The sequence below is a fragment of the Octopus bimaculoides genome, chromosome 14 (assembly GCF_046866305.1).
Source record: "Octopus bimaculoides isolate indiv1 chromosome 14, ASM4686630v1, whole genome shotgun sequence".
Classification (NCBI taxonomy): Eukaryota; Metazoa; Mollusca; class Cephalopoda; order Octopoda; family Octopodidae; genus Octopus; species Octopus bimaculoides.
Window position 1 is genome coordinate 33045690 of NC_142941.1, and position 15000 is coordinate 33060689.

The 15000-nt window shown below is 34.5% G+C and overlaps 1 protein-coding gene across 5 annotated transcripts in view; it reads left to right on the plus strand.

The window, feature by feature from the left end:
• Positions 1 to 15000, plus strand: part of LOC106874068 (protocadherin gamma-A4) — a 177119-nt gene that overhangs the window by 103441 nt on the left and 58678 nt on the right. For 3 of the 5 annotated variants that reach the window (XR_008265490.2, XM_014921648.3, XM_052972825.2), the window contains exon 3: positions 438 to 585. The exons of the other annotated variants lie outside the window; for them this stretch is intronic. Coding sequence is in view for 2 of the 3 variants with exons in the window: in XM_014921648.3 (XP_014777134.1) it covers positions 438 to 585 (148 nt within the window). In the remaining variant the exon portion in view is untranslated. The remainder of the gene's footprint in view (positions 1 to 437; positions 586 to 15000) is intronic. 5 annotated transcript variants of the gene reach the window in all.

Genomic DNA, 15000 nt, shown 5'->3' on the forward strand with positions numbered 1-15000 from the left:
CAGCTACACATTTATTCATACAAACATTCGTCTGTATATAAATATACATCCACATACATACATACATATACTCATATAATCATCCATACATATATAAAAATACACATAAAACTGCTTATGTATATACACTGAAGGATGGTGGATCAACAGTGATGTGTATGATAATGTGTACATATTTTTTGTATTTTGTCTTTCTTTTTCTTATTCTTCCTCCTCTTTTTGTTTTAAAAAATATTCTATTGTTTCAAGATTTGAATGTTTTTTTATATAATATTTTTAAAAGCTTCCCTCCCAAAAATGGTCCATTCAGTTATTTTTTCTGTAAAAAAAAAAAGAATTTTGTAAAAAAAATATGTTAAATAAAACCTAATCTAATGCTGAACCGTCTCCATAGTACTGCCTGACTTAGCTTTAGTTCCTGTCTTTGATCTGTTCAGAAGACAGCGGTGCCATCTAAAATCGATGACAAGAAAGACCATCTGACCACAAACCATTTCAGAAATTGGTCAACTACATTTTCTGATTCTGACACTGGCTGTGGCTGGAAAGAGGGAGACACTGCTAGACTCTACGAAGAATTACCAGGTAGGCCATCAAAAGTAAAAAAAAAAAAAACACACAAAAACCAAAAAATATAAATAATTAACAGTAATAATAATGATGATGATGATGATGATGATGAAATTTGAAAGCAAACAAACAAAAATAATAATATAATAAATAAATAATAATATAATGAAAAATTTTCATTTTATATTTTAACCAAAAACCAAAAATATCAAAAGAAGAAAGGAAATGAAATTCAATTTAGTGATAAAACGGAATATATAATAGTTGAAAGGAAATTAAAAATAGATGAATATTTCATTTATAAATCAATAAATATATATTTGTTAATTAATAATTTTTCTCCAGGTACATAATTTACCTGGAGAACAGTAATTAAATATCAATTATGAAAATAATTTCTACAAAAGAAATTATCGGTATATATATATATATATATATATATATATATATATTATATATATATATATACATACACACACACACACACACACACACACACACACACACACACACACACAATAATATATATATATATATGTATGTATATATATATAGTTTTTTGGCTGGTGTTTGTAGTTCCTCTCCCATTATCCAATTTTATTTCAAACGGTTTAATATTATTTTTTTGTTTGTTGCATTTGTGTCAGTTGTTTTTTTAGCCCTTAACCAAATTTAATATCTTACTTTATATATACATACATACACACATGCACACATATATATGTATGCGTGTAGGTATGTATATATATATATATATATACGCACATGCACATACACACACACTCTCTCTCTCTCTGTATCTCACACACACATACACACACACACACACATACACACATAAACACATTCTCACATATATATGTGTGTGTACACACACATTTATATATTGTTATATTTGTTGGCAGAATCATGAGAACATCGTATAAAATGCCTTGTGCTAGTTAGTTCAGTACCTTAATGCTTTAGCTTAAATTTCCAGCCAAGATCAACTTTGTCTCTGATTCTTCTAGAATTGGTAAATTAAGCGCTAGTCAACTTCTGAGATCTATTAATTAATTCTCCCCCACCTTGCAATTTGTGGTCTTGTATCAGTGTAAAAGATCAACATTATATTATTCAATATATAATTGATTATTTGTTGGGTTCAATAAATATTATTCAAATTTTCACTCAGAAGAATTTCCTCTCAACTCATGAAATTAACATGTAAATGGCTGAGTATACCAAAGACACATGCATTCTTTAATATGTATCTCAAGCTGAATCAATGACATATGTTACGTAACAAAGTTGAACCTTTGAATTACAGATGCAGCTCAGAAAGAGAAAGAGGGAGAGATAGATAGAGAGAGAGAGAGAGAGAAAAAAAAAGGGAGAAAGAGAGAAGAGAAAAATTATGTAGTACTGGCCTGACACTTTATTTATTGCCCCTCACCCTTCCATCCCCTGAAAGGATGAAATGTAAAATTGATCACTGCAATGATAACAGCAAAAACTTAACTCGGGTCACAGAAGAGGTGGAATGAATACTGTAAAGCATTTAAAGCAATGCTCTCATGATTCTGCTAATTGATACTCTTAATTAAAATATAGGGCAGAAAACTGACAGAAGCAGTAGAGTTTCAGGCTTATGATGTTTAGTTATACATCTTCCTTTAGGTTCAGGGCTCAAATTCCATTGAGGCCAATTTTGCATTTGATTCTTTTAGGGACCGGTAAAATAAAGTACCAGTCATGTTGTGATGTTGGATCAGAGTTGAAGACAGTTCAGAGGATAAAATGTAACACGATTTGTTAAAGATATAATGTAAAAAAAAAACAAAAAAAAATAAGCTGAAACAGGAAACCCTTGGATGTCAGACTAAGAGATGACAAGGAGAAGCCCCTACAAAGCCAATACCTGCAAATGGATAAACAAAGAAATGGGTAAAGGAAATTCTAGAATTTGCTGAGAATCACAGAACTCAATGCTGCTTTTGAAGGTTTTTTTTTTGTTTTTTATTGCAGCACAAAAGTGAAGCTGCCCAATGAGAAATTATCAGAAACATAGAATAAAACGATACAATATGTAACTGTAGAATAAATGAAGTTTGGGAAGAAACAACTGATTATTTTCCTTGTATACCCAGAGGAGAATAAATCTACATGTGTGTGTGTATGTTTGTGTGTGTGTGTGTGTGTGTATGTTTGTGTGTGTGTGTGTGTGTGTGTGTGTGTGTGTGTGTGTGTGTGTGTGTATACAAATATGTATGTATATGTGTATTGACAAAGCCCAGGGAGGCAGGAATGTTCAGCAATCATTCTTTCTACCAGTGCTGGACGATTTTTGCCTGTTGCTGGTGCAGTTTTATGCTTTAAAATACAGAGCTGAATAATCGAGCTGGAGCTTCATGAAATACTGACAGAAAAAGGATAACAGAAATATATGCAAGGAAAAAATCTTAGAGAATGACACAACGACCATACTCTGGGATAAGGCACCAATTACATACTTACAAGAGGATGAAGGAAATTTGACAAGGTACTGTTATGAAGGACTATCTGATCATGAAGTGTATCCTGATCAAAGTATCAATCCCAAGCTGACAATAATTTATCTCCAAATGAAGAAAGGAAACCATCAAAATATAAGATCTGGAAATAGAGATAACCATAATATTTTAAGAAATTAGTCCTTAGACTTTTCAGTGTTTTTGGAATGATTAATACTGTGGAAAATACAAATCCTTCAACTTTCATATAATGCATAGTAAGTAACCAAGTAAGTAAGTACTAACTTGAGTTCTTGGACTCATAGGGCTGGTTACCAGGGTTCTATGGCATAAAAGTGACCATGAGTCCATCATTCCTCCTGAACAGGACGTTAGTCCATTGAACAGTTACTCATTCACAACTGAGTAAACTGGAGCAATGTGAAATTAAGTGTCTTACTTAAAAACACAATTTACTGCCTTGCCATTAGGCCATATGCCTTCACTTAATGCAAATGCAACACATAGCAAATAACATTACCAGATAATGAAAAGTATTGTAACTGCTGTATGTGGAAGTCCACCTTGGGCATGGCTTTTATGGGGGCAACCATGTTTTGAGTCTGCCATATAAGCTTGCATAGGTTGTATAGGCCTGGGGTGGGTGGGGTGAAGTATGGGGGTAAAACTCAATGGGGTGATCCCCCAGACAACATGCACTCTAGCTATGTCACTGATTATGTAAGCATACATTATGTACAGCAGTGTTAATGTATGCAGAAAATACAAAAGCACAAATCCAAGGTGAACATATACAACATTGCCCTCGGTAATGCAGTGAAAGTACTCAATAAAACAGAACTACTTTTAATAATAATAATCACCATTATCATCACTACCATCACCATCTTCCCCATCGCCACCACCACTATCACCATCACCACCATTACCATCTTCACCACTGCTATCACTATCATCACCACTACCACCACCATCACTGCCACCACCTTCACTGCCACCATCGCCACCACCGCCACCACATACCACATACCACATACCACCATAATCACCACCACCACCACCACCACCACCACCACCACCACCAAATGTTTAGTGTAGTGGATTGGCAGAATCAGTGGAGCACTAGACGTAAATGCTTTGCGGTATTCAGTTGTCTTCCTTTACATTTTGAGTTCAAATCCCGCCTAGGCTGATGTTGCCTTTTATTTTTGTAAGAAATCGATAAACTAAAATTAAGCATCAAGTAATTGTGGGAGAGAAGGGGAGTGGGGTGGCAGTGGGAGCAAGTTTGAGTGATGATATAATTAACCATTCTCTTACTCCCCCCTTCCCACCACAGATCTTTTGGTCTTGTGCCTCTGTTAGAAATCATTATTATCATTTATTATTATTATTATTGTTCTTATTGTTGTTGCGTGCTTTCGCTGCAAAGTCTTAACTGTATCTTCAAACTTTCACTGCGTAATTAAATGCAGCTATGTATGCCTTAAGCATGTGCAGTGTCTCTGCTTTGTTTCCTTTATTGTGCAATTTGTATTGTATTAAAAGTATTGTATTAAAAGTCAGAAGAGTTATTATCTAAATATTGTGTTGTGTTGTGTTGTGTTGTTGTATACATTCTAGGCCCTTTGTTAAGAGATTGGTTTGCAGCCCCCCCCCCTTTTTTTTTTTAATAATTCCTAAGGCACCTACTTTTACAAAAATTGTTTCTGTTTTCAATCCCCACATTCCAGATCTTTCTATTTGGATAGTTTCTCCATTTATTATTTATTCCAGAGATATATTATCATCATCTGTTTGGAAATGACACAAGGATTTTGGAGAAGTTTTACTTGATGCTACTTTGACAATAATGCCCATGAAATATTCCTTAATCTACTTGTCTCTGTGAATCATGGCATCTGGTTATTTTGTCTTTGCATAAATATTCTTTGTGCTGTGTATTTCAACCATCTCTTGTCTGTTAGTAATCCATAATAACTGGCTTTGTTTCCAGTGAATGAAACATCAAACTCTGTCAGGCTTATGTAAATACTCTGCTTTGAATAAATCTAGGCCGCTAGAAGCAATGTCACTAATTGTTTCTCAGTAACTTCCACATATTTTGCATACAATATTTGATTGCATAAAGGCTGTGTGGGCATGTCAGATGCATCTCAATTTTAGCAGTGCATATTCAAGAACGAAATTTCCAGTGCATTAAAACATGTAATATTTAAAACAGTGTAACAGTACATTACAAAACATAACAAAAGTACCTTAGCTGTAAAAAAATATTGCTGAGTATAAAAAATGAATATTATCATGGAGCCAGGCTATAAAGTGGCAAGCTGGTAGAATTTTAACTGCGCCAGGCAAAATGCTTAGTGGCATTTCATCTGTTTTTGTGCTCTGAGTTCAAATTCTGCTGGGGTTGACTTTGCCTTTCATCCTCTTGAGGTTGATAAAATAAGTATTTGACTTACTCTCCTCCTCAAATTGCTGGCTTTGTGCCAAAATTCAACATCAATATTATGGAGTCAGACTAGGTATAAGAGATGGTGTGGATTAAAAAACATCTGGGACAAAATTAGTTCATTGGAGGCTCAACTTCACATATAGGATCCAGGGTGATTTTTTTGAGACATTTTTAAGGAGAGAAAGTGCATCTTATATACCATCAAATATGGTAATCTACTTCTTTATAATAGTCTACTGGGAAATCTTTAGACTTTGATGTCATCAGAAACCCTTGATTCCAGAGCTGAATCCTGAAATTCTTAGCCATTGCAGATAAAAATCTACTACTACTTTGATCAGTCTTGTCTGTTATTAGCCATACAAAGGGGTTTTCTAGCCAATGTTTTAGTATGGCATTTTGTAAACCTGATTTTAATGTATGTCTTCAGTTTATTAATACTTTCTCCAGTTGATTCTTCATCTTCTTCCTAGTTATCTCAAAGCTTCTGTTTTAATGTTTGCTGGCCACACCCAACATTGAAAATGTCTTTGTTTGTTGTTATATTGTTTTACACTTTTTCTGAGTTCAGTCATTGAACAGCAGCCATGTTGGTGCAATATCTTTGAGGGTTTCTTTTTAGTCGATCACATTGATCCCACTACTTAATTCCTTTTGGTGCTTATTTTACTGATCTTTATCAAATTGCTAAGTTAAGCTTTAATTTTTACATCCATGGATGTAAATATATACACCAGTTTAAACTACTAGACATAAATGGAGACACAGACATATATACAAATACTCACACATATGCATGCGCACTGTGCACACACACACACGCACGCACAGAGAAGAGGTGTAAACATTAGTGTATGCAGTAGAAAAATACAAGTACTTAATACTGTAAGTGAAGTTAATAATTTCTTGGAAGCTGAAACTTCACAAATTGTTTCTCTGATTTTCTCATTGGTGATCTTCAGACAATTATGAAAAGTAAGGACTTCATGACTTCATGGTTCTTCACCATTTATTTGTCATCATTTTTTTTTTTAATTATTTTTTTTTTTACTAAATAGTGGAGGTGCAATGGCCCAGTGGTTAGGGCAGCAGACTCGCGGTTGTATGATCGCGGTTTCGATTCCCAGACCGGGCGTTGTGAGTGTTTATTGAGCGAAAACACCTAAAGCTCCACGCGGCTCCGGCAGGGGATGGTGGCGAACCCTGCTGTACTCTTACACCACAACTTTCTCTCACTCTTTCTTCCTGTTTCTGTTGTGCCTGTAATTCAAAGGGCCATCCTTGTCACACTGTGTCACGCTGAATATCCCCGAGAACTACGTTGAGGGTACAGGTTTCTGTGGAGTGCTCAGCCACTTGCACGTTAATTTCACGAGCGGGCTGTTCCATTGATCGGATCAACTGGAACCCTCGACGTCGTAAGCGACGGAGTGCCAACAACAACAACTTTACTAAATATTTTTGTAGCCCTTCAGTGGATATTTTATAACAATTTTCTCATTGAAGAAGGCCTTTACCTCACTGCATTTTTGGCACATATGAACTGTTTACATTAGTTTTGTAAACCAACAGTGGATATTTTATAACAATTTTCTCATTGAAGAAGGCCTTTACCTCACTGCATTTTTGGCACATATGAACTGTTTACATTAGTTTTGTAAACCAACAGTGGATATTTTATAACAATTTTCTCATTGAAGAAGGCCTTTACCTCACTGCATTTTTGGCACATATGAACTGTTTACATTAGTTTTGTAAACCAACAGTGGATATTTTATAACAATTTTCTCATTGAAGAAGGCCTTTACCTCACTGCATTTTTGGCACATATGAACTGTTTACATTAGTTTTGTAAACCAACAGTGGATATTTTATAACAATTTTCTCATTGAAGAAGGCCTTTACCTCACTGCATTTTTGGCACATATGAACTGTTTACATTAGTTTTGTAAACCAACAGTGGATATTTTATAACAATTTTCTCATTGAAGAAGGCCTTTACCTCACTGCATTTTTGGCACATATGAACTGTTTACATTAGTTTTGTAAACCAACAGTGGATATTTTATAACAATTTTCTCATTGAAGAAGGCCTTTACCTCACTGCATTTTTGGCACATATGAACTGTTTACATTAGTTTTGTAAACCAACAGTGGATATTTTATAACAATTTTCTCATTGAAGAAGGCCTTTACCTCACTGCATTTTTGGCACATATGAACTGTTTACATTAGTTTTGTAAACCAACAGTGGATATTTTATAACAATTTTCTCATTGAAGAAGGCCTTTACCTCACTGCATTTTTGGCACATATGAACTGTTTACATTAGTTTTGTAAACCAACAGTGGATATTTTATAACAATTTTCTCATTGAAGAAGGCCTTTACCTCACTGCATTTTTGGCACATATGAACTGTTTACATTAGTTTTGTAAACCAACAGTGGATATTTTATAACAATTTTCTCATTGAAGAAGGCCTTTACCTCACTGCATTTTTGGCACATATGAACTGTTTACATTAGTTTTGTAAACCAACAGTGGATATTTTATAACAATTTTCTCATTGAAGAAGGCCTTTACCTCACTGCATTTTTGGCACATATGAACTGTTTACATTAGTTTTGTAAACCAACAGTGGATATTTTATAACAATTTTCTCATTGAAGAAGGCCTTTACCTCACTGCATTTTTGGCACATATGAACTGTTTACATTAGTTTTGTAAACCAACAGTGGATATTTTATAACAATTTTCTCATTGAAGAAGGCCTTTACCTCACTGCATTTTTGGCACATATGAACTGTTTACATTAGTTTTGTAAACCAACAGTGGATATTTTATAACAATTTTCTCATTGAAGAAGGCCTTTACCTCACTGCATTTTTGGCACATATGAACTGTTTACATTAGTTTTGTAAACCAACAGTGGATATTTTATAACAATTTTCTCATTGAAGAAGGCCTTTACCTCACTGCATTTTTGGCACATATGAACTGTTTACATTAGTTTTGTAAACCAACAGTGGATATTTTATAACAATTTTCTCATTGAAGAAGGCCTTTACCTCACTGCATTTTTGGCACATATGAACTGTTTACATTAGTTTTGTAAACCAACAGTGGATATTTTATAACAATTTTCTCATTGAAGAAGGCCTTTACCTCACTGCATTTTTGGCACATATGAACTGTTTACATTAGTTTTGTAAACCAACAGTGGATATTTTATAACAATTTTCTCATTGAAGAAGGCCTTTACCTCACTGCATTTTTGGCACATATGAACTGTTTACATTAGTTTTGTAAACCAACAGTGGATATTTTATAACAATTTTCTCATTGAAGAAGGCCTTTACCTCACTGCATTTTTGGCACATATGAACTGTTTACATTAGTTTTGTAAACCAACAGTGGATATTTTATAACAATTTTCTCATTGAAGAAGGCCTTTACCTCACTGCATTTTTGGCACATATGAACTGTTTACATTAGTTTTGTAAACCAACAGTGGATATTTTATAACAATTTTCTCATTGAAGAAGGCCTTTACCTCACTGCATTTTTGGCACATATGAACTGTTTACATTAGTTTTGTAAACCAACAGTGGATATTTTATAACAATTTTCTCATTGAAGAAGGCCTTTACCTCACTGCATTTTTGGCACATATGAACTGTTTACATTAGTTTTGTAAACCAACAGTGGATATTTTATAACAATTTTCTCATTGAAGAAGGCCTTTACCTCACTGCATTTTTGGCACATATGAACTGTTTACATTAGTTTTGTAAACCAACAGTGGATATTTTATAACAATTTTCTCATTGAAGAAGGCCTTTACCTCACTGCATTTTTGGCACATATGAACTGTTTACATTAGTTTTGTAAACCAACAGTGGATATTTTATAACAATTTTCTTTCTGCAGTGCTTGACTGTGTAGTACTCACAATTTCAAGATCATGATTTTGATATCCGTTCCAGGCAGTGTGTTGTGTTCTTGAACAAAACATTTCATTTTGCGTAACCCCACTCTACTCAACTGTAAATAAGTAACTCCACAATTGACTGGCTTCCTGTTTAGGGGGGAATGTTTTGATTCCAGCTGCTTATATACTATGGCAACTGAGTAAAACCAGCCCTATAAATCCATGACTTGAGACAGTAATATCAAGGAGTTCATGATGACGATAGTGATGATGAAGGGGTTCTTATATTATTGTGTCTATGGTAAATATAAATTCTCTCTCTTTTACTCTTTTACTTGTTTCAGTCATTTGACTGTGGCCATGCTGGAGCACCACCTTTAGTCGAGTAAATCGACCCCAGGACTTATTCTTTGTAAGCCTAGTACTTATTCTTTCGGTCCCTTTTGCCAAACCGCTAAGTTATGGGGACGTAAACACACCACCATCGGTTGTTAAGCGATGTTGGGGGGACAAACACAGACACACACACACACAGACATACACACATATATATACATATATCCGACAGGCTCCTTTCAGTTTCCATCTACCAAATCCACTCACAAGGCTTTGGTTGGCCCGAGGCTATAGTAGAAGACACTTGCCCAAGGTGCCACGCAGTGGGAATGAACCCAGAACCATGTGGTTGGTAAGCAAGCTACTTACCACACAGCCACTTCTGCACCATTTTTTGTTTGTTTTTGACTGGTTCATTTACAATTTTCCTTGTTTTTTCCTATTTCTTTTTCTTAATCCATTTAGCTTCCAGTTGAGACTATCATAATTGAAATGCAATACGGAAACAGCTGGGATTCTGATACTTAACATCTTATCATTAGCATTCTGTTTTGTTTTTAAGTATTAATTGAGTACATCATTAATATTCCTTTGTAGTATTTTCTTTCATTTAAGTGTATTTGTACGCTGTCTAGTTAATTAATTCTTAAGTATTTGTAAGTCTGTATTTGGTCTAATTATCTTTGTTTTTATTTTTTTTATCAATCATGATACTGCTGTTTTTTTTATTTATAATTATTGTTATTGATTTTTCTTTTTCTTTCATTAAGATGATTTGACCAACTAACAAAATTTCATACTAGTTTCTCTACTGAATCTGTGTGCCGTATCTAAGAAGGCTTCCTGCTGTTTTATAGTCTTTTCTGCATACAACTTGAGGTCTTCAGTATAGAGTTAATGGTTGATTGTCATGCCATAGCATGGAAGTCTATTTCCAGTTTGGTTTAGAATATTACTTAAAGGTCTTAGCTCCAAAGAGAAAATAAGTGGAGATATAGATAGATAGAAAGATATACATATACAAAAGTGTGTGTGTGAGTCTGTGTGTGTGTGTGTGTGTGTGTGTGTATATATATATATATATATATATATATATATATATATATATATATATATATACATGCATGTACATATACGTATGTATTTGTGTGAATATATATATGTATATATATACATGCATGTACATATATATAGGTATATATATGTTTACATATATATATATATACATGTGTGTGTGTATATATATATGTATATATATATATATATATATATATATATATATATATATATATATATATATATATATATATATATATATATATATGTCTTTTGTCTTTTACTTGTTTCAGTCATTAGACTGCAGCCATGATGAGGCACCACCTTGAATTTTTAGTTGAATGAATCAACCCTAGTACTTATTCTATCAGTCTCTTTCACTGAGCTGCTAAGTGAGGAGATGTAGGCACACCAACACCAGTTGTCAAGTGGTGGCTGGGGGACAAACACAACCAGAAACACACACACATAGACAGATATACATACATACATATATCTATCTATCTATCTATCTATCTATCTATCTATCTATCTATCTATCTATCTATGTATCTATCTATCTTTATCTATCTATCTATCTATCTATCTATCTATCTATCTATCTATCTTTATCTATCTATCTATCTATCTATCTATCTATCTATCTATCTATCTATCTATCTATCTATCTATCTATCTATCTACCTATCTCTCTCTCTATATATATATATGTATATACAAAGTATGGAGGTTTAGTTCACAGGTGATCTAAACGATTAGGTATGCTAGGTAAGTGCTGTAACGGATTACTAGGGTTCCATGGTTATAGCTGAGACGGTAGTTATGGAGCCATTGCAGATTTCTGATATAACAGATATATAATTGTTAAAGAGGACAACAACCGTTTGTTGTCCTCTTTTAATTATTATATAATAAAAAGTGACAACAAAAAGAATAAGACCTCGATATTAGGTAAATAGAGGATTATTTATACATGTATAATTTAGGACAATCAGTAAGTTGTCATTATAGTACTCGGAGTTTTGAATCTCAGAGCAAAGAGCTATGATGCATGCTTGCTAGCTATTAATGGCAATTGTTGTTGTTGGTACTCCGTCGCTTCCGACGACGAGGGTTCCAGTTGATCCGATCAACGGAACAGCCTGCTCGTGAAATTAACGTGCAAGTGGCTGAGCACTCCACAGACACGTGTACCCTTAACGTAGTTCTCGGGGATATTCAGCGTGACACAGTGTGTCAAGGCTGACCCTTTGAATTACAGGCACAACAGAAACAGGAAGTAAGAGTGAGACAAAGTTGTGGTGAAAGAGTACAGCAGGGTTCGCCACCATCCCCTGCCGGAGCCTCGTAGAGCCTTAGGTGTTTTCGCTCAATAAACACTCACAATGCCCTGTCTGGGAATCGAAACCGCGATCCTATGACCACGAATCCGCTGCCCTAACCACTGGGCCATTGCACCTCCACATTAATGGCAATAGACACTATGAAAAACCGTTGAATAAAAGGGAAGTTACTCTAATATGTAGGAAAAAAGAAAAAGATAAAAAAAAAGATAAAAGATAAAAATATATATTCTCATACATACACACATATCCATACATACACGCACACATGTATGTATATATATATATATATGTATATGTGCACACAACTTCATCCTCATATACACATAGGTGTCTGCATACATACATATATATTTAGACATTTATACATATATATATATATACGTATATATATACACAGGTATACACTCACACTCCTGCATGTATTATATACAATGGGCTTTTTTCAGTTTCCATCTACCAAATCCACTTACAAGCCTTTAGTTGGCTAAAGTAGAAAACACTTGCCCAAGGTGCCAGACAGTGGGACTGAACCCAGAAGCATGCGGTTGAGAAGCAAGCTACTTACCATACAGTCACACCTACATGCATATGTACATACATACATATATACACACGCATACACACACACACACACACACACACACACACACACACACACACATATATATACATATAGAGAGAAGCAGAGAGGTTGGGAGAGAGAGAGTGTGTGTGTGTGTGTCCTTAAGACTGTTCCTCTTCTGATAAGACTTGTTTTACTTCCACCTCCTCTTTACAACTGGCTTTCAGTTACTCATGGAGAAGATGCAAGACAAATTCTTCCAGCTGAGCAGGAGACACCTAGAGAGTAGACAGTGAATGAGATGGTTGTATAATATCCATAATTTCAGTTGGTCATTCTTGGAGATCCAGCAAGAAAGTGTAATGATATTTGCTTCTTATAGAATTCTGTGGAAGAGATGTCTAAGGACTCTACCCCCAACAACCCTCTCAGGAATAGTGGCCAATGAAAATAGACAGATGGATGGATGTTTGAATATATTTGTTTGTTATTCATGAAATCTCACTCATGGATAATTTTGTATAATCTACAAGTGGGGAACACTTTCAGAAACTTTCTTCAGTTATAGCCTTGTTGACAACTAACAGATGATTTTTATTTCAATATCATTAACTTCAGCATTCATCCCGTTCTTCTAATAATATCTGAGTATTTATGCTATAGTTCAGGTTGAGACTATATATATGTATATATATATTGGGTTGGTGCATGATTATTGCAGCTTTTTTTCACCAAATTTTATTCAACAAAAACAATAACAACATGTAACAAAAACATCTTTAAATGATTATTCTGGAGCATATTCACCATCTACTCCAGTTACTGCTTCTCATTTGCTTGGCAGACGGTCAGACCGTCATTTAAAGATGATCTTGTTAAATATTGTTATTGTTTTTGTTGAATAAGATTTGTTGAAAAAAAAGTCGCAATAATTATGCACCAACCAAATATATATATATAAACAACAGTAGCAATCGTCCCTTCCAGGACAGCCACATTATGTTGGCAAATAGCCTTTACTTTTATATATATATATATATATATATATATATATATATACGCTGTAGATAGTCTGAGTATGAGACATTTTGGCCTGGCTGTTTTGGTGCTGCCTCTTTAGCATTGTTGATTCAGCACTGACTTATTTGACATAAGACATTCTAATGTTTTTCTTATCCTCTCCTCTTCTTACACTCCCTCTCCTCCTTCTTTCTATTTATGTGTGTGTGACCATATTTGTCTTTATGTCTCTGAGGAGAGGGAAACTATTTTTGTCAATTGAATTCAATCAATAAATTGTAATGTCTCCTTCTTTCTCTCTTTCTCATTCTTTCTTGCGAACCATGTTATGCTTGTCACAGATTCATCTGGGATAACACAGGTTGGTGATCAGTAAAAACCTCTGCTTGGGCTATAAAACCACGCTCCAATGATCACCCATAATGCTCAGCTATCCAGAATGCACTGGCTATCACTAGTGCTTACACAACTGAGCTGCCAGGCTTCATATTTTTCATACAGATTCACATACTTGTATCCATCAATATGGGACCAGTGAACAGAAAAGAAAAAATACGAAGGTGCCAGTTCATAACAAAGGATGCAGGCGAATGTGTTCTCTTTAGGAAATGCTTAAGATAGTCAGGAAAATTTGTAATGGTGGAAGCTTTGCAGCAGCAAGCCACAAATATGCTATCACTGAATCTACCTTTCATTCCATTTACAAAGCGCATGGAGATGATTCATTTATTACAGATTCACTTATCACTGATTCATTTATCATGTTGGTTTTGGAACCAAAACCCCACGATAACCGAGGATAGATGTATTAGATGCTAATGAATTTACTTCTTGCAATCTGCCATTTTGCACACTCCATTTTCTATTGTACTTCTGTTGCAAATTTGAAGTATACATTCCCATTTTTAACTTTTCACTGAATATTACAGTTTGTGTTTTTGTCATTTGTCATATTTCATCAAGTGTTGGTTTGACTTGTGTCTCTGAAGTATTGTAGTAGTTGTTGATGTTGTTGTTGTTGTTGTTGTTTAGCTCTTTGGTCAGTCCTGGTTGAGCAGGTCTGCAATCAAATGTCTCATTTGGACCCTGACAATCCTAGTATTATAATTGGTATGTGGAACTATCTTTTGTCTTTTACTTGTTTCACTCATTAGACTGCGACCATGCTGGGGCATTGCCTTGAGTAATTGTTAGTTGAATGAATTGGCCTTGGTACTTATTCTTTTTA